Source organism: Urocampus carinirostris, chromosome 9, assembly GCF_059441175.1.
Source record: "Urocampus carinirostris isolate Australia breed hairy pipefish chromosome 9, RoL_Ucar_1.0, whole genome shotgun sequence".
NCBI lineage: Eukaryota > Metazoa > Chordata > Actinopteri > Syngnathiformes > Syngnathidae > Urocampus > Urocampus carinirostris.
Genome location: NC_142357.1, coordinates 9,395,179 through 9,416,828, shown reverse-complemented (window position 1 = coordinate 9,416,828; position 21,650 = coordinate 9,395,179). Strand labels below are relative to the sequence as shown.

Here is a 21,650-nt window from a genome sequence, read left to right as displayed (position 1 = left end):
AGAGCGCTCGTCTTGGGATCAAGGGATCCCAGTTCGAATCCCGGCTCGTCCGTGTAACATGTCGAAGTGTCCTTGGGTAAGACACTGAACCCCTAATACCCCCAATAAGCAGGTTAGCGTCTTGCATGTCTGCAATACAGGGGCGCTATTGGGAAATGTGGAGCACATTGTAAAGCGCTTTGGGAAGTCATTGACTTGAAAAGCGCTATATAAATGCAGATCATTTCATTTCATAAGGAAACCCCAATACTGCAAGGGATTACGTTGATTGCACAATATTTAAAACATAAAATTAGTAGTGCAAATAAAGTGGATCAAATTAAAAAGTTATGTTCTACAGTCTGTATAATCCTACAACTAACTAAGAACATTGTTGTAATGATTATTTAAACGGTAAAACAGTATCGATGTTAAGACAATAGTATTAATCTTATCCAAGTACTTGCTTAGTATCGATAATCTTGACATTTTGATCGATCCACCCACTCTTACTCACAGGGCCAGACAATCGCGCTGCCAGCGCAGGGGCTGATTGAGTTCCGCGACGCGTTGGCCAAACTCATCGACGATTACGGCGTGGACGAGGAACCGGCCGAGCTCCCAGAGGGAACCTCCCTCACCGTGGACAACAAGCGCTTCTTCTTCGATGTGGGCTCCAACAAGTATGGCGTCTTTATGCGGGTTAGCGAGGTGAAGCCCACCTACCGGAACTCCATCACGGTTCCGTGCAAAGTCTGGGCCAAATTCGGCAACGCCTTCTGCAAATATGCCGACGAGATGCGAAAGATCCAGGAGAGGAGTCGGGAGAAGCGTGCCTCTGAACTGCTACCCGAGGGCTCGCGAGTGGACGACGGGGAAGATGATTGACTCGTGTGACCGGGGACGATTCGGTGAGGACTCAACGCAGAAATGACACGCGGCAGGAATGAGAAGATATCTCAGAGGGAATTGGACCGTGCACGCACATATACAGACACACACCATACCTGTCAACCTCGGTCAATTTCTCTACTTAATGATAATTGCAATTCCCGTTTTTAGGTGATTTTAAACATTACAGACACAATGCGGTACCTACTTAGAGCGGGACAGACTATGCAGATCAGTGGTCAGCAACCTTTTCAGTACCATAGACCGGCCACTATTCTTGCCACATGGTCCAATAATAACATTTTAATTATGACAATAATTATCTTGATAATAATAAGCCCAGATCTACAGTATAAACACTACACAACTACAATTCAAAATGACATAGGAAAAGACATTAGATTTCATCTCATTATCGTACTATTTATACGCACAGTGCCACCTTGTACATTGTTTTGACTGAACCCTTCCCATGATGCTCTGTTACATTTGCATTGTTGTACAGTGGCGTGTGTGACAAAGCTGATACCAAACCTAAAAAAAATCACAGGGGAAAAACGTATTTTTCCCAAAATTTAGAGTAGGCTTGTTTTATTCATAATCACATGGTATCATACGGATTGCATCGCTTGTGGCTTTCTTATTTTTCTTTAAAAACAAACTTTGTAGCTGATTTAGGATCTAGTATCAATACTGTTGCACTAACGCCGCAGCCCGTCAATGCCAAGATCAGGCTACACTCTGAAGAGCGGGATGACGATTCACACCGATAAAGAACAGAGACCAGATGAGGAAGGTGATGTATCTGAGTCAGATCAGAGGGGCTTCCACAGGCAGTGGTAACCCAGGTGCTTAAGGGTGCAACAACATGGCACCGTGAGTGAAAATAGATTGATGATGAGATAATATCGAATGCCTTTTCCTTTGACGGCATAGTTGCTAGGATACATTTACACACCATTAAATAGGGTATAAGCCAAAGATAAGGCACTTTTTTTATTTTAGTGCAGCCTGGTCCCGCAGCCCGGTGGTTGACGACGGCTGATGTACAATGAAAACTGTGTAAACAAGTTTGTTTACCAAGTAAATAACACAAATAATCATTTTAGCATCTTTCCTATTTCTTTCCCCACTTGAAGTAAATTAAGTGTTCCTTATTTTACGTAAAGATGTGTGTATATATATGATTTTAAATAATCCCCAAAAACTTCTTAAATACAGGAAAAAGTTGACAGGTATGCGCATATGCACACACACACTTCCTTGCCCATCTGACTGGATGTCACCCACTTCATCACCACGTCACAGTAAGCGCTGCTATCGAGGACTTCTAACATTTCAACTGTTTCTTACTTGATTTCAGTGATGACAAACAACTGTGTTTATATGTGTCGGAAGCGTTTTGCACACGTTTAAAAGCTAAAAGGAAGAAGAAAAACTACACTAAAGATTTCACCAGAAATGTCAACACACAACATTAAAGCTCCATTACGGCTTTATTACATAATAACGAGGGGTGAGTGATACGTGATATTTTGGTATCGATCCAGTCCAAGTAAAACGCAGTAGTATCGATCGATACTGATCTAAAATCGATACCTTTTTGCTTAAAAATGTCATGATCATTAAACAATTGAACCTTTTGAGGTATTGCGATAAACACAGCACAAAGATTTTAGGCACTTTTTTTTTATAAATCCAGAGGAAACTTTAACGATACATAAATATATATATATATATATATATATACATAAATATGTCTATTACAACTGTTTCAGAATTAAAGTTAAGAGTCAAACCAAAAAAGCAGAAATGTAATGAAGATACAAATGTCACAAAGTCAACGTAAGACCTACGCCTTCCATTGCACAATATTTGGAAAATGAAGATATGTGCAAGTGCAAATAATGTAAACAATTAAATGTAAATACCTTTACAATACAGAAAATCAAATACTTTTACTAAAAGTGTTTTAGAACAAGAGTCAAGGGAGTCAAACACAAAAAAGCATTAACAGCAATGCAACAGTAAACGCAAGTGGATCAAACTTAAAATGTTATGTATTATCACTACCCACCAACAACATTATTATAGTGATAGCTAAAATGGGAAGATGGTATCGATACCAAGGTAATAGTATCAAGCTGATGAAAGTACTCGCTCAGTATCGATATTATTGATGTTTGGATCGATCAGCCCACCGCTAATAATAACAACTCAGCAAATGCGCATTGGACAACAGCACAAACAAAGTATCGACTTGATCCTGATAATGTATAGTTTGTTATAAAGGTACGTAGATTGAATATGGAGGCGCTCTACAGGTGTGTGTCACCTGCAGAATGCATGCTTGCAGTCTCAAACAATTAAGCTATGTTTTAATTCGACCCAAAAATGCACAATCTGATGAATTATCATGTAAAGAGAAAAATATGGAAATGGAGCGTTCATGCACTTAAACGGGATACGGCGATTTTTGTGCTTTCATTTTGCGCCACCTCCACAGAAACGTCAGATCAAAAAACAAAAGTGCTAACTTAGATGTACTAATTATGATTTTGTGAATCAGCTGTAAAAAAAAAACTCCTTATTGAGATACCCACGTTTTCTGTGGGAGATTTTTGTTTTTGTCGTTGTTGCTTTTATCCTCCCTCGGTAGAATGGGTGGGGGGGGGGGGCAAAGGGTCCATTTGGGTGTGTGCAAATATTCAAATTAAAGGGTGGGAGGAGGGAGGGGCATCCCCCTGACCTCATTAAAAATCCGTGCCTTATACACTCCGCTCGTTTACCCGACCTCCATCCACTATTCGTTAATGAGCTTGTCCTCGGATGGTATTGGGGTGCAGAGTATGGGGGGAGTTGGTCAGGGTGGAGGCGAGCCCCAAAAAATGAAAAAAAAAACTTGTCAAAGAACCAAGGCAAGGTGTCCTTGCACTTTCGGTGCTGAGGAAATGTATATGTGGTTACGGTGCTAGCGCCCCATACTCCATTCATTTATCTTCAATCTACCCGTTTCCCTGCCCGGCTGGAGGTGAAGCTAAATGAAAAAGGAAGGGACGTTGCTTGTGCAGTATGACATGCATGCGTACTGTCAAGTGTGTACATTTTCACTAGACAAAATCATTAACGGCCATTTGAAAGCATGGCAATGTGCTTTAAGGGACTGTGTGTATTACAAAGCGCCTCCTAGTGGTAAAATAAAACATTATTAGAAAACAATATTGATTTAAATCAATCTATTAAGTATGTTTTACAAAGCCCAGCTGAGTTCAAAGACCCTTTATAATTTATTTCCACCCAGCCTATCTGCTTTTATCTTAGTTTAGCAATACTGTTCTGGGGCGTGCAACACATTTGGTAGAAGAAAACGGTGGAGAGGTTAGAGAGTGAATTTGTACTGGTCATCTCAGTTTTTTGTTATTGTTGCATGAAAATGGTAAAACTAAGTAAATGCCCGTTTCAAATGCATTCTAAATGCCAATCCATACCCCAAAGAAGACGAAAAAAGCCGAGTTTATCCAAGCACGTGTAAGAAATGCATGCACTAGCTGTGTGCGGCTGCGATCATGACTTTAAGCCAGGAGATGGCGGCAGAGAGTAACAAAGTTTCAAATTCAGAACAGCGCTTTTAAAGGACAGTGTATATTATTCTGCACCTCTAAGTGGTTAAAAAAAATAAAACTTCAGAAAGTTTAAAGGGACAGTGTGTAATATTTAAAGCAGTGTTTCTCATCTGACTGACTTGAGGACCCACCGTCCCACACTAGTTAAGGGCCATGACCCAAATGAGGGAAAAATGCCCACTTCTCAAATGTATTAAGTGAAGTATTTGTGCAGTTTAAGCCAGAGATAGTAGATTATATCCACATATAAAAAACAGCTAAACTAAAACAACTTCAAGAAACAATATTCCTTTTAATGTCCACTTAGCTGCAATTTTTATAATATCCAGGATTCTTCACTTCAGCAGCTTTGTTTTCTAGATAATGACATCCATTTTCCATATATTCTCCACTGTATGCTCTACATGTGTAAACAAACTTTATTTTTTACTGTGGTGTGAAATGACGGGTGTCAACTGGCATTAACAGGGAACTATCGTCATCTACTGTGAAGGAATTTAAATGAATCTCAGTCATGATTTCTTTTCTTGGCATTATTTTCACCATGGCAAAGGACGACAACCCACTGAAAATAGGTCCAAGACCCACTTTTGGGTCCCGACCCACCAGTTAAGAAATACTAATTTAGAGTATCCCAGTGGCACAAAAGAAATCATTCTAATGAATGATTTATTTTCTACCAAAATATTTATTTGAAAAATAGGCAAAACAACTGAACTATGACATAAATGTCCATTTATTTTAAAAACACGGTCGAAATATTTGCATTTAATCTACACAATGTAAACCTCACCTAGAGGGAGCAGAAATAATTGCCATAAATTAAAAAAAAAAAAAATCCCGAAAGGCTGGGCATTTTTTTTTAGAATAGTGCGGTTTGGTCTCTATGAGTCTCTGGAGTTTGTATTCTTCCTTGTGCTTTTTAGCACTTGTTTCGATTACATGACACAATATCATGACATCAAGTGTTCAGATCATGCACACTGTCCCTTGTAGGGCTGCACAGATTCGGAAAATATACCTAATTTCCATTTTTTTAATAGCTGTTTTGCAATTTTCAATTTTAAAAGAAAAGCTTATTCCAGCTTTCTTTTTTCTGAGAACCTATAATCATAGTGACATGCAAACTTAACTCGAGATGACGTCAGTACCGACTCAGAGTATACACGAGTTGTAGCTCCAGGTCATCCATTTCATGCGTAGAGGTATCTCAAATGAATTGTTAGCCTAGCAATAGCGGGTCGTTCCTTCCTCTCCCAACGCCGTCTTAGTCAATCACCGGACGCAATAACAATCCACGGAAGACCCGCTGGTGATCACCATTTCTTTGCGCTCTTCTTACTTTCCTCAGTGTCCGTAGTTATTTTCAATGTAATAAGCTGCTAAGGCTACTAGCTGTTGGGTTGCATCACACCACCGTTTGTTTTGGTGGCCATTCGTACAAAGCGCTCGCTGTACGTACACTTGCCTCTGATTGGCCTGCGCTGGTAAAATCCGAAATTGTGTTAATCCTGGTTGGCCCATCATTCCATACTAGAAATCCTTGACAAAACAGCAGTGTCCTGGAATTACACAATCGCATCTCGTCACATCTTGATATCGGTTGGATTTTGGTTAATCGTGCAGCCCTTGTCTCTTTCATGTAAATGCAATCCACCAATTATGGAGTATTCATCACAGAATGATGTATCTCATATTCTTCATGTTGTTTCATTTTTAGATCTTGTTTCTTCCACTCCGACCCTAGCTAAAGTAAGTTGAGTTTGAGACCCCTGATTTAAACGTGCATTTATTTACTGTAAATACTCTTAGGTCAAATTTGCATTTATTTTACGTATCATGAGGCTCACCTAGAGGAAGCTGACATGAATGTCTGCCATTTTGCTGCTACGGGTATGCACAAACTCAAAAAGACTGGGCAAAAAAACGAGGAGTAGAATGGCGCGGTCTGGTGACCTTGACTATCCGTAGTTTGTATTCTTCCTTGTGCTTTGTAGCATTCATTTGTGGTTGCACCCCACAATGCAGTGACATTTAGTGGTCAAATAATACACACTGTCCCTTTAATTAACCCCGACGTAATGTTTTTCTTCTTGGGGAGGGGTCACTCACATAGAAGTTGACCACGAACCAAATGCCCCCTTACAATCCTTTCATTTGTCTCTACATGCTCGTTGTGGATATATTGGCCCCAGCACAGTGGTTTGAACTTACTTTGGGGGTGTTACAAACAAACACACATAGGAGTGCAATCACAAGCCCCAACTGAGGCCTCATGTCACTTTAAAAACGTGCAAGGACATCTCAGCCAGTTCCAAGTCTTGTTGGACTGAACTAGTATCTAGTATCTAGTTCTCCTTTGAGACTACTTAAAGGAAGAATGCAAATGTAGCCTGTGGGTTTATGGATTCTTATTTGATATTTTGGCCTGCTTAACACTTCATTGTGTTTAAGGAAAATTAATAAAGCTACTAAACCCCCTGAATGGAATGCATCTGAGTGGGGCGGCCATTTTGCCACGAGCTGTCAGTGAAAGATGACATTGTGGCTCAGAGCACCAATCACAAAGCTTGGCTGAGTTCCTGTTATGTAATTATTAATCAACTCAATGGATTGGACAAACATGGTAGATATTATCGCTTCGTTTCAAAGGCGTAGTTTTGGCATGGACAGAGAGTAAGTGTCCCTACCAAAATCAACCAATCATTATATTTCCTTAGTTATTTCATGTGATCACTTTAAAAAATGTAGTGTTTCCACACTGCAAAGACCAAAACATAATACGTTTATATTGGACTAGTGACTTCCCACAAAATATATTGAAAGTAGGACTGTGAATCGATTAAAATAAATTAACTAATTAATCTCAGTTTAGAAATAAATTAATCGCGATAATCCAGATTTTAAAATGGCAGTACATATGAAAGAATATTCATAGAAAAATAAGATTACGTGTATTATGCCAAATGGTATAGGATTATTCCAAGTACCATAAACGTGCATACAAACTGTAATGCCAAAGATAGCTTTCATAACGAAGATATTCACGTAGATACTGTCAACACTGTCAAACTATAAATTGGCTGTAAACATTGTAGAACTGATCCAAAGTTGTTTGACGAGGTCCGCTGTCTGACTGTACGACCGCACCGGGGTGAGTGGCTTTCGAGTGATACATAAGGGAATAAGTGCTCCGATGCTAATTAAATTCATCTTTGCAACGCATACATATCACTTTCACCTTGTCGAGGTTCCCATCGGGCAATGTTTTAAAGCGAAACGGTCCACCTAAACGTGTTTCCTTTCTCTTTTCCATTGCTAGCACGCTACGACACGTTAGCCTCAGGAAACGTGAGTGACTCTTCTTCGTTTGTTGGAACAGCGCGGCTTGACATCCAAGGAAGTGCGCAGGGCGGAAATTTAATCGCTACGTTAAAATATTTTCACGCGTCAAATTGAAAACTAAGATGCAAATCGTTATCGCGACATTTTTCCCAGCCCTAATTGAAAGTAATTTAAAATAATGTTTTTTAATCGTTCAGATTTGAGATGAGAGGGTACTAGATATTGTCTTTTTCAGTATTTGTGATAGCCAATACCAGTATAAGCTGGCTACTAGTGGCTATTTCACAATCGGTACCCTGAAAATAAAGGAATGTTGTGAATTAAATTAATGCAATATTTACAAAAATATAATTTAGGCCGATACCAGTCTATCAAATCTATCAGAAGTCTCGATAACCGATACCAGTAATAAGCTGCCTTCTCGAGGCTGTTTCACAACCGGGACCCTGAAATTAAAGGAATGTTGTGAATTAAATTAACGCAATATTTAAAAAATATAATTTAGGCCAATACCAGTCTACTAAATCTATCAGTAGTCTCGATAGCCGATACCAGTATAAGCTGCCTTCTAGTGGCTGTTTCACAACCGGGACCCTGAAATTAAAGACATTTTCAAAATTAGATAAATGCAACATTAGGGAAAGTGTTATTTATGAATTTAAAGATTTGTATACAAAACATCCACTAAGTTTTGTTAAAAGGAATGAAATGATGTGTACAAAAGGAATTGTCATGCGTTATAACAGCTCAAAATTCGGGTATCATTTTGAACATGTGTTTTATCGAACGTCCCTGATTCTGATCTATACCGTATTTTGAGAATATGATTTGGGTAACACTTAAATAATGATACACACTATTTAGCATGAGTAAAACAAGCATCATGAGTACATTCGGATATTTGAAGCATGTCAAGTCATGTTTATTTGTATAGCCCTTAATCACAAAGAGTCTCATAGGGCTCCACAGGCCTCAGATTATTGCAAATCACAGACTATTATTACACCATCACCTGATCTAAAACCTACATGAGGGCAAATAATACACAGATATTGTCAACATAAAATATAGGTTATTCATATGCGAAAGAATAGAAGTGTGTTTTAAGCTTAGATCTAAACATTTCTACTGAGGTTGCAGATCGAATCTCAAGGGGAAGAGCCTTCCACAGCACTAGGCCCCGAATGGAGAACGCTCTCGAACCTGCGGATCTCTTCTTGGCTCTTGGGATCATGTGTCGTGTCGATAATCAAAAAACACATATATTCCTCTTAAAAGTTCTTTGTTATCGTAAATTATTTATTCATTTTCCAACCACTTACTCTCACAAATGTTGCAGGGGTGCTCGATCCCATCCCAGCTGAAATTCTACCCTGTTTCTTTTCAGTCACAGTGCATTACTTACAAATCAATAAACTAGTTTTTATTATTACCTAATTTTGTTTTTAAACTGATGAAATCAATTAATTTAGTCATGCTTATTATTAAGTAATGCTAAACATTGTGTACTTATTATAAATTGTTACCCTAAAATCCATCCCATTGTGCGGCCATTTTACTACTTTGGTCAAAGGAAGATGACATTACAGATTTCACAGCTGACAACCAATCACGGCTCTGCTCCAGAAAACAGCTCTTCATTGTTTTCAAACGCTTTTTAATGAACATTGCGTCATAACCGACAAAATTCCCAAACAACAAAACTGGTTTCACGAGTCAACACTTGTCAAAAGAACCAGAAGTTTTGCAGAAATATTTCAGGTAAAATAAAATAATAATGACAATTATTAAATATTTAACTCAATAGAAGGGGGGATTTTTAAGTATATTAGATATCACTTGTACATGGGAAATGTCTATTTCATTAAATATTTAACCCAAGAAACAAATTTGTTGACAACATTTTGAAATGTGATTTCATTTTTATTTTTAATTTTTTTTGTGAATACACAAATTTTACTTCCAGAAAACAGGTACATCGTCTTTTTATTCGATGTCATTTTTTGAAAAATGCCAAGTAGCAAAATGGTCACCTCGCTCAAACAAACATTTTATTGTCAATTGTTTTCATTTTATTTTGTTATCAGATAATTAATTTGGTCAGTTGGAGCCAGCATTTGCAAATGTGTCTATTTCCATTTTTTTTCGATCTTTTTCGGAAGCGTTTACTAAAATGCCCACTGGAAAAAAACAAACTAGGTGATTTTGGTGCTTCTCATTAACTGGTGCGTTCTCTTGAGTCACATGACTCAATAGCAACCACAAGGTTGCCAAGGGAAGCGAGTCTCAGTTTTAAAGGGACTATGTGTATTATTTAGCGCCCCCAGTGGTAAATAAAAAACGTCATCCATTAAAAATACATGATGATTCGAATAATGAGCATAAATACATGGACAATCATATAATCAATTTTTTAATACACGTAGGTGGAGAAATTAGCATGGGAGCTTACATTGTCCACTGCTCCAAGTTCCCAAAACCTAAAAGAGCCTAAAGTAGAAGGGTGTATTTTGGTCACTTTAAGTTTCCGTTGATTGTATTCTTCCTTGTGCTTTATAGCACTCTTGTGGGTTGCACTGCACTAGACAGAGGCATTTATGGATGGTCAAATAATACACAATGTCCCTTTATTCAAGTGGAAGGGGGGTCTGGTCAGTTAGCGTATTCTTGTGTGTTTTGCACAAAAAAAAACGGCCCAGGTTATTGTTTGTTCGCATACCCTTGAAGGTAAACCCATATGAGATATGTTGTATATTTTATCTGTGCCGTGCGTATGTATGTATGTACAGTATGTATGCATGTATAAAGCATATAACATTATATATATATATATATATGTATATATATATATATATATATATATAATGATTTGTTATACATGATGCGCCTCCTTTCAGAAAAATTAAATACGTTTTTCTTTTGCTTTGTATATTTATACTTACAGAAATTATTGAATAACAACAAATACCGACCGGTACTTGCACTTTAGATATATTAAGAAAATCTACAAATCTGCATATTATTTTTGATAGGGATCTAATGAAAAAAATAAATGAAATTACAAGCTTTGTGTCTATTGCTGGACGGAGATGTATTGAGTTCTACATATTGAAGTATATTTTGTCTGTGTCAGAAAGTTTACTGAAGTAAATTGCATGATAACTTAGTGCTATACACCAATATTTTTCTTATGCTTTTTTTTCCCCGTTTGTTTAAGTTGGTCTGAAAACTGTGATACCGACCCTCTTGTACGTGCAAGCTCTCCTTTTCTCTTTTCCTGACTAAACGACGATGGTGCTTATACTTTGACTTTTGACATGGAGCTTATCTTGATCCATCTCTAGGTCAGCAGCTAGCTCCTTCGCACTCCATTCGACACCTTGTTATATTTCTCTTCATGGCAAAAAAAAAAGAAGAAAAAAAAAGAAAAGGTGTGCTGTTTTGTACAGTGCTGTTTATTTTCCATGTTTGGGGGAAGTCTTGTTGTCTGAAAATTTATTAATCATGCAATAAAAGCTCATTACATGTGTCCCTGTCCCTGCACACTTAATTCTGTGGTGGTAGAGGGCATTGATATTATTAGGGGCGGGTGAGTACCAATTCTATGGAGCGATATCGATAACCGCCTTATTTTAAGTTACGGGTATGCAAATGATATTGTGACTGATATGATTATTTCCACCCTGTACTCAGGAATTATAAAAAAGAAAAGTCATTGCTCTAATATTTGGGTAACGGGCACAGATATTATAGGTGGTCGAGTACCAATCCAGTACCAGGTATCATTGATAGCCTTATTTAAATAGCACCCGTAAAAGTGAATGATATCATTATTTGCTGCCCTCTTGTAACCGCTTTATAATCAGGATGTATAAATTAGAGCAGCCATTATCATAAATCTTGCCGTAAAGGGTATTGTGCAGTCGAATACCAATACCAAATATCAATATCAAACTTATTTGAAGATATCGGTACTCACGATAGTGACAGATATCATGGCTGGCTAGCCTCTAGTGGCCGCTTTATAATCATGAACTACAAAATAGAGCAGTCAAAATCATTAATCTTGCGGTAACTGGTGTTGGTTTTATTTGGGACGGGAAAGTACTAATACCAGGTATCGATATAATCAATATCAAACTTATTTTAAGTTATCGGTACACGGGATGGTGACTGATACCATCATTCGCTGCATTCTGGTGTTCGCTTTATAATCGGGAAGTACAAATTAGATCAGTCATTGTCATTGATCAGTAATGGGCATTAATATCATAAGGGGTCGGGTGAGTATTAATACCAGGTATCAATACCATTGATATATGCCTTATTTTAAGTTGTCGGTGTTATATTAACAAGACAAAATAAAATAAAGCCATCCATTAATACTTTTTTTCATCGCATTTACTTATATTAATTAAGAAAGTATTACGTATTTTTTCATGCTTTTATCCCGAAGCAGCAGTATGTAATGTAGTACTGAGAAAATGCAGAGTGAGGCACCCAATTCTCTTGCCTCATGGCAGAGGGTGACAGTCAGATAATGGATTCTGATTTTGTACACCAATCAGCCCCAAACAATAGACTTAGTGATATTATTAGCAAGCTAAAAGCAAGTCAAGCCTTTTAGTAATGCTTTTCTAATCGAATGGACTTTTTCATGTTTGATGATTACCTATCTTTTATTAAAAAGGAGCAGTGAATAGTTATTTTATGAGTCAAGGTAAGACAACAAAACTTGTTTCAACGTTATAGTTTTTATATTGCATTCTTGCTCTGCCAAAAAAATATGGAATAAAATGTTCATTTATTGGTAAATCTGACTGTGCCTCAAACAGGAATGTCACAGCACGTCAATGACAAAAAAAATTCTAGCCTAATGCCAATAAGGTTAATCTTATCATGCAGATCATCCATCCATTATCTGCACCGCTTATCCTCAGCTGGAGTGCCTGGAGGAAATCCAAGCAAGCACGGGGGGATCATGCAAAAATCTTAACAGGCAGGCTGGTAGCTGGATTTGAACCCATGACCTCAGAAGTGTGATGCGGACGTGCTAACCACTCATCTGCTATGCCGCCTTGTACTGTGTGTCTCTATTATTAAAATTAATGTAGATTAAAGGACATGGACTATGAAAAGCTCCCAAAAGCTAAAAACTTTAGGGAATGTTGAGCAACATTGATCTGAAACAATAGCTTGATGACAATAAATGGGCAAAATAGTGTAATATTGGGAGGAATGGCAGCTGGGTCGTTGGCGCACAGCCCTACGGTGCGGAGGTCCAAGGTTCAGCTCTAGCTACCTCGGCCTTCCCGGGTGGAGTTTGCATGTTCTCCCCAATACAACTGTCAAGACCAGAACAGTAGGAGGACCCAGATGCGTAATGTTACTCACAACTTTATTGAAATATAGAAGCATGCGCCAGCGATCCGGTGCTCGCTGGACGCGGGAAGCAAGCTGCTCACGGGATTGGAGCATGTTCTGAATGCGGAAGTGGATCTTCCGGAGCAGGAGATCGTAGCATGGTTAGACGGAAAAACAGCTCGTTAGCCGGGACGGGAGATCAGAATGTGGCCAGGGTCAAAAAACAAACTGGGAAATTAGGAACGGACGAGTGGAAAACGGGTACAATACGGGACTGATGGGAAGAAGGGTCAAAAATGCTTGCCTTGTCTAAACCAAGGTTCGCTGATGGACTGACAACAGGCGAGTGAAAGGACTGAGCTTAAATAAGACGGGGAACTAATCAGGTAACCAGCAGCAGCTGGCGCTAAACAAGTGGGCACAGGTGAGTGTAATGCGTAATCATGACAACAACAAAGCTCCATTCAATGTTTGGCACTCCAAATTAAAATGTCAAAACTCATGAAAATGTTGTATTCTTCTAAAATGCATTTAATATAGATTACAAAGAAAGATGTACAATACATCAGTGATGCCAGCAGCACCCAAACATAATTTTGGTGCCAAGATTAATAAATCACAACTACAATATTTTCTATAAAACCTTACTTTATGAAGGACGGACTAAATATTCAGTAAATAGGTATTTTACATTGTATGAACATCTGAAGAAACAAGTTCAAATATACAAAACAAAATTACAGGTCTAACGCTGACATCAAAGTGCCAAAGATGTCCTTTTTTTAAATTAACATTAAAATCAACAAATATTTTGTGTCACAGTCTTAATTTACAGCACAGGCCTAAACTAACAATGGGAACATTGGTTAGCACGACAGTCAAACTGACTACAAGCTGGAAGTTCTAGTGTCCCAAAATAAATCCTGATATAACAGAGTCTTCTTCTTTAAGGGCAGGTTGAATTTCGAGTTTCAAGACCGGACCACGGAGCAAAGACACGACGGATCATAAAGACACGGAAAAGTCTGGTAAAAAGTCAACAAATACCTCACTGACGCTGAGTGAGGGACCTAAGCTCTACAGTTGTGTCAAAAGCAAATATTTAGCTCATGAATGTGTGTGAGATCAATAAGGTGCTCTCGATTATCTGTACCATTTGTCACACACTAAGATCCAGTTGCACAAGAAAAAGCTGAGATATTTTGCTCAAGGAAATCTAGCCGTCCACTCCTTAGAAAACACCTGACCATTCTATTGGTGTCCGTGCGCCGATTTGAAACAGACCTGCTGCCGAGCATTTGGAAATGGAGTGCCGAAAAACGAGTACAGTCAAAAGCCGTCAATGGCCGAATGTGTTAAACGTGCAATGGAGGTGTGGCATGTAAATACCACAGAAGAAAACATGAATAGAGAAGATAGATGTATCACCCGAATATAAAAAAAAAGATCTAAAAAAATAAAAAAAGAATCCACTAGATCAGATGTGGGCAAACCATGGCCTGCAGGCCACATGCGGCCTGTCAGGCTTCTTAACATGTTTCAAAAATAGTAAACATTTACATACCTAATAGTAAGTAAAGTACTACTAATAGTTGTTTTGGTACAAGTCGTGTGTCCCTTTGTGTATGCCCCCCATAAAATGTATTTTTCATGAAGCATTAACAAGTACTCTTCTCAAGGCCAACATTAAAGTACCTGGCTACATTATCCTTCACTTGATTAATTTCTATCATGTTTTTATTTGATTAATAAAGAAATGAACCTTTTTTCAATGCTTATCAAATTTAGTATCATTTTGTCATCATTCTGTGTTTAAAAACAATTTGAGGAAATTAATTTATTTATAAACAAAGATAAAATGGAATTTGATTCTTGCCCAGCCCACTTTATTAAATGTTTTAACACAATAAAGCCCGTGACTCAAATAGTGTGCCCGCCTTTGTACTAGAGTCAATCAAAGAAAAAGAAAAATACGGTTATTTCTCACTCCTGTGCCCAGGAATAAAAAAAGAGCTTTGCTCAATCAATACATGACAAAATAAATAATCCTCAACTGATAAAGACAAATACATTATGCATTAAAAACATGTTTTTGCATTTCTGTATATGTTCCAACTACTAATCAAGGCTGTTTATTCAAATATTTATAGCTGAGAAAAAATGTGGTTTTCCACTAAGGTTGTCCTTGATATTTTAGTTGTTCTTCTGTGTTTTCACTTACCAATTTTTCCAGAACACATGAAACCCCGGGTATAAAATCACCCAAAAAAGGATAAACATTTTTTCCAAAAAATAGGTACTTGCTAAAAAAGGTCAATACTGTCAATACTGTACCAGTATCAAGTATACACAAGCAATATTGAAGCATTTGCTAGGCAATCTTTTGAATCATTATTGGTAGTTTACTTTATACTGGGTAGTTCGAGTTTAACAGATTATTTGTTATTTTTATCGTTTGTTCTACAAAAAATACTATTAATGTTTGATACCACCTTTACTCTGATCAATACTGATTTGACTACTTTAGTACTGAGGCATACCGACACAAAGTCCCAATTCTGACAGTTGTTTTTATGGGGTATAGGAAGATATTGATATGAATTGTTTGCTGAAGGAAAAAAAAGAAACTTTAGTCAATTGAATCAATGAAAAACATATACCCCCGTTTCTTTAGCTATAGAAATATAAGTGAAGAGGGGAAACTACATCACACATATTGTGGTGAAGGACAAGCAAGCAATATTAAATTTGGTGTTTAAAATTAAATGAATCTACTTAGAAGTTTAGTGACGAAGGGTGATTTTGACCCAAAGGACACGGGTTGTATACAGAAAATAAGGAAAACAGAAATATCTAAGCCGTATTTTATATTGTCATTTAACTAAATAAAAATCGAGACAAAAATCAGATACATTTATAGCCAAACAATAATAAACATATTTCAGAATGGATAGAAAACTTTCAGACTTATATTTTCTAAGTAGCATATAAGAGCGCCTTTTGTAAAGGGACCCTGTGTTATATTTGACCACTAGGTGGCAGTAAAAATTAGTGCTACAAAGAAAAAGGAAGAATAAAAACTAGACTTCTGGTTACGAAATAGCACCCTTTTACGTCTCGAATTTTTGCCTAGCCATTCACAAGGTTTTTGATCTTTTTGGGTACCTTTAGCAGAAAGATGGTGGACCATGGCGTCGTGTTATGTAAAATAAATACAAATTTCTTGACCGGTGAGTATTTTTAAAAAATGCATGTTGATGTGAAAGTGTGTATATTTTTGATTATTAGTCATGTCAACGTTTTTTTTTAATAATTGAAGTTTTTTTAATCACTAGGAGGCACTAATAATAATACTCAATCTCCCTTTAAGTCGAAAGTGATTCTTAGAAAATGTAATAATACCTGCAGTTGGCACTATTGCACCATAAATAACCTAGGAAAAAAATCAACATTTGTGGAGTTTTTGTAGAAAATGCGTATTTTGCTATAAACTGGCGTAGTAGATTACGTACAATTTTTAGGATTTGGTAGCACTGGATTTATTCCTTGAGTTGTTTTTTTTTTAATGGGAGAATTTAACGCAATGTATAGGTATCTTTGTTGATATCAATGACTACTTAAGAGTTAAGTACACTATCAACATTAGTATCAGTTTGAAAAAAGTGGTATTGAACTCCCCCTACTTTTTATACATAACAAAGTCTCTATTCATAGTTTTAAGGACATCATCCATGTCCATAGACGTCCCGATATGGCATCAAGAGACAGTTGTCAGTTGTAAAAACTGTTGATTGTATAGACACAAGGAAACATGGCCTCAACTGCAAAGTTATACATTTTTACCCCATTGGCAAAATTGTTTCCTCGTTCCAAGGATGATGTTTTTTTTTTACATATTTAATTGTTTTTCTTTAATAATTAATTAATTAATAATCCTTTGAATAAACCAACTTGTCACATCTTGATACTTTTGCCAGGGAAATATTTCCTACCGAGGTTGGAAAAATAATACTTAAATGGACACTGTGCAAAATCACTATTGTGTCGTGTGACCAAAAATAAGTGCTAAAACGCACAAGGAAGAATACAAAATAGAGACACAAAATGAGCAAACTGCATAATGTTTCTTTCTTTTTTTGGACAGAATTCGACAGGTTTTTGGGGGGCATCCGTAGCAGCAAGATAATGGATAGTTATGTCGGCTACCTCTAGGTTAGGCTCATGTTATGTAAAATGAATGCAACCTAGTAGTATTTTTGAAAATGCATCATTATATCATAGTTTGTGTATATTTGCTTATAGCATATTTGCCTATTTGTGGGTTCAAATCCAGCTCCAGACTTCCTGTGCGGAGTTTGTATGTTCTCCCCGTGCTTGCGTGGGTTTCCTCCGGGCACTCCGGTATCCTCCCACATTCCAAAAACATGCATTTCAGGTGAATTGGCCGGTCCAAATTGTCCCTAGGTGTGACTGAGCGAGTGAGTTGTCTGTCCCCGTGTGCCCTGCGATTGGCTGGCAACCAGTTGAGGGTGTCCCCTGCCCACTGCCCGGAGATGGCTGGGATGGGCTCCAGCCCCCCCGCGACCCTAATGAGGATAAGCGGTATGGCTAATGAGATGAGATGAGACATAGTTTTTAAAAAATAAATTATGTTTTCATCACTAGGAGGCGCTAAACAATACATTAAACAATTTTGCTTGATTTATGTAGGATATTATCTATTTTACAAGAAACACATGGAATAAATATCTTGAAAAAGAAAGACAAAAAATGAGCCACAAGGGTAACGTTTTTTTTCTGCAGTTTTGGCATGATAGCGATTTTTAATATTAATTGGTTCTTGCTTATCTCCACAAAATACGTAGTATATCAAGTTAAATATTTTTTTTAAAAAAGGGGGATAATGTGCGCTATTTAACGTCTCCTGGTGGTAAAAAAATCATTCTTTAAATATAATGAGCAAAAATACACGAACTGTCATGTAAACGTGCAATTATTTAAATACCGTAAATTCCGGACTATAAGCCGCTACTTTTTTCCCCAAACTTTCAACCCTGCGGCTTATTCAGTGATGCGGCCAATTCATGTAATTTTTCTAACAGCCGCCATCAGCGCTCAAGTTCTCGTGCAGTCCGATATAGAAGGAAACAGAGCTACTGCATGCAAAATGCGAGCGTGTTTTGGAATATGGGAGCGTGGGACTATGTCTTTATGACAAAGTCTCTTTCCCATACCAAAGGAGGACACTTTGGATGACGAGAGTTATAGGGAGGAAAATGGGAACGGTTTACCGTGATTTCTACATGTAAGGTATAATTTTTTAACAGACTCATTAACTGTAATGCGAGCGTATTGTTAGTAACGTTTTGCTACCCTTCACAGAAACGGTTTGGGATGAAAGATATATTATTATTATTAAAGCTTTGAAAACTCCCTCGGTGTACCGTCTTTCTTTTTAAATATGTGTAACCATGTATAATATGTATTTGCAACTGTAAATTTTTGTAATGTATTTATTTGTATTTATTTTGGACACTTGTTCTGATAAGTCTTGCACTGACTAATTAGAAAGAAGGGGCGTAACAGACGCGGGGAATGACGGGAAGTGGGGACCAGTAAAGGTGATTGTTTGTGGACACGGCAGACAAAACTGGATATATATTTTTCCCACCCTTACCTTTGGAAATATACACTTTTTTTCCTTGGATTACTTTCAACGGGACCTGGACTCTGCAGGTATCATTTTCCAATCGTTTTGCCAGCTGTGATTGTTGAACTGAATACTTTATGCTCAGTTAAAATGGCAGGACTCAAAGTAGGGTTTGGGTTAATTTTGTGATTGTGTTACAAGTTTTAACGTGGGCGCCCGCGGCTTATATACAGGTGCGGCTTATGTAAGTACAAAAGCGGTTATCCTATTAAAATGTGGTGGGTGCGGCTTACAATCAGGTGCGCTCTGTAGTCCGGAATTTACGGTACTCATATGTTGAGGGTTGTGGTTTTACTTTATATAACAGAGCTTCACCTAGGGGGAACTAATATAATGTCAGCCATCTTACTGCTACCCAAAAAAATTTCGAAAGGCTGTGCAAAAAAATAAAAGGTAAAATCGTGCTTTTCGTCACCTTGTGTCACATGACACAATTCAACAACATCTCGTGGTCAAACAATACACACTGTCCCTTTAGCACTAACATAATTGCATGCAATTTTATGGAAAGATGTCAGGTTGGAAAATGTTGCTATTTTAAAAGGTTTGTCATTGTGTGAATATTAAATAGGCAAAATGAATAGCTGTCTTGGTGCACTTGATATATAAATAGTTTTAAGTGGTTAAAAAAATGGATACAACTAATGCTTCAGAAACAATCCATACACATATTGGACCTTATTGTTCTAAAAAGGATTTCAACTGATTTTTTAGGGGTTCATCTTTGGAACCTATTATCAGTGCAACCTTCGAAAAAACAATACACAATATTGAAATGCAGTGCTTTCATTCAGTCACATGTCATTCCAGAAAGAAAAAAGAAATTATGACAACAATTCAGGTAAATGACAGAGTGAGCCCTCAGGCTTCGTTTCAAGGGGTCCTCTTTTCAAGTCCTACTGGTTTAGTGCGCGCTAGCTAGCCGGCGTCGATGTGCCTCGAATAAGGCACTCAACCCCGAGCTCCTGAAGTCCGTCGGGGCCGGCGAGATTTTTTTTTTTTTTTTGAAAAATAAAATAAATAAATAAATAAATATGTCGGCGATTGGACCATCCTTCTAAGCTTTTTTTCTTAAAAGTTTCTGTAACAGGCTTGTGGGACAGCCTTTGCGAATCACACCCCGTCTGAAATATAGGTCCGAGGGCAGGGCTGAAACGCAAAAGGCACGGATGCTACAGTGGTACCGTTTCTCTTTGCGCCATCTCGTTCTTCTTTTTGTTCGAAAGGTAAACACGACTTCCAAACTAATACTGATGATGTCATAAATAGCAATCACAGTTCTTATTGTTTTCAATGTGCAACAGTACTGAGGTCAAGGCAAGGGCGAGGGTGGTCCTGAAATATAGGGAGAATTTCCAAAATGAGTATTTCGACGAGCGAAGGCCTGAGTATGTTGTGAAACCATTAGAAAACACATCTTGTAAAGTTTCAGATGGATCCCCAAGGCCAGTTAAGCCCGGTAATGTAAGAATCTTTCTGGAAAGTGCAGATGGCCCCAAAGTACCATCAACAACCAGGAAACAATTAATACAAAAATGAGCATTACTTGATTAGTTTGCACAGAAAATTTTACCGCTCGAGCATGACAGACTCTAACCAGACATTATATCCATGAAGAGATTCCTTACTCTGTTGAAAAAAACGATAATAGGGTGTAAAACAACACGTGTCACATTAGTGTGGTAAACTGTATATTAGTGTCATCACGGTATATGCCTAGGACCATCAAAAATGGCTTTGGGGCACCTTTTTAATATGTGTGATCGATTTGACACTACACATGAAACGTTTCCTCGTGGTTTTGCACCACATTCAGGCCTTCGCTCAGAAAAAATAATCTAATGTTCGAAAATAAGGACCCCGGGAGGGAGGGGCTTCTATTGCTTAAGGAAACTTTATCAACAAGGTTGATAAATTCTCGGAAGGATTTTGATTTTTGTAAATCGGCAATGTGAGAACTCATTGTTACATGACGCTGGTTTGGCTTTGAGGGAAGTCATTTTTTGGAGGATTGTGGTCTCTGCGGTCCGTTACCGCCCTCAGCTCATGTGTCCCTGGTTCGAGCCCCTCCCGTTGAGGCCGGTGGTGGCCTGGTTGATGGACGGCGAGGACCGCGTTTTGCGAAGATGGCAGTCACGGCCGGCCAGGACGACCTCCATCAAGACGCTGGCCTCGATCTTCTCAAGGTCGTCTGTCCCCGTTCGGATTTTGGCACCCAGGAGGCTGACGTACGTCTCATAGCGAGTCTTCTGCTCCGGAAAGGGCCGAGAGGATATCGGTCAGTGGCAAGATCTAAATTGAAAACATATTTTCTAAACTACTACTAAGTTTAAAAAGATTCCTGTGGTGCTATAGGGATGCAACTAACAACAGTTTGTAATAGTCGAGTAGTCACCAACTATTGAAACGATTAGTTAAATCATCAAATAATCGGATGAATATCAGGTGTTTCTTAAGTTTAGAATGAAGTTAATTTGATCATATGGCAAGATAATCAATGCAAGGAAACTGGTAAAATGAAAAAATATGTAATTATTGATCTTCAATTCATACCAAAAATAAAATAAAATGCCCGATCTAAAACTAATTAGGCACATTGCTCAGTCAGTAGAGACATAAATCCATTAATAAATATAAATATAAAATAAACAATATATTGAAATCAAGTAAACATGTTAAAGCCCTGTAAACCAAGAACAGGTTTATTAGCAGCAGTAAAACAGTAAATAAAATGAGTA

General features: G+C 37.8%; 2 protein-coding genes across 3 annotated transcripts in view; one reads left to right on the top strand and one right to left on the bottom strand.

The window, feature by feature from the left end:
- Window positions 1-21,650, top strand: part of purab (purine-rich element binding protein Ab) — a 69,358-nt gene that overhangs the window by 4,328 nt on the left and 43,380 nt on the right. Inside the window, exon 2 of one of the 2 annotated variants that reach the window (XR_015851395.1) lies at window positions 499-2,177. Coding sequence is in view for 1 of the 2 variants with exons in the window: in XM_088344491.1 (XP_088200617.1) it covers window positions 499-867 (369 nt within the window). In the remaining variant the exon portion in view is untranslated. Of the gene's footprint in view, window positions 1-498; window positions 3,517-21,650 lie in introns of those variants that run through there. The other variant, XM_088344491.1, reaches the window with a different exon arrangement.
- The window catches only part of psd2 (pleckstrin and Sec7 domain containing 2), a 61,606-nt gene continuing 53,666 nt past the window's right edge, over window positions 13,711-21,650 (bottom strand). Inside the window, exon 15 of the mRNA XM_088344480.1 lies at window positions 13,711-21,161. Coding sequence (XP_088200606.1) covers window positions 20,952-21,161 — 210 coding nt within the window. The 3' untranslated portion in view covers window positions 13,711-20,951. The remainder of the gene's footprint in view (window positions 21,162-21,650) is intronic.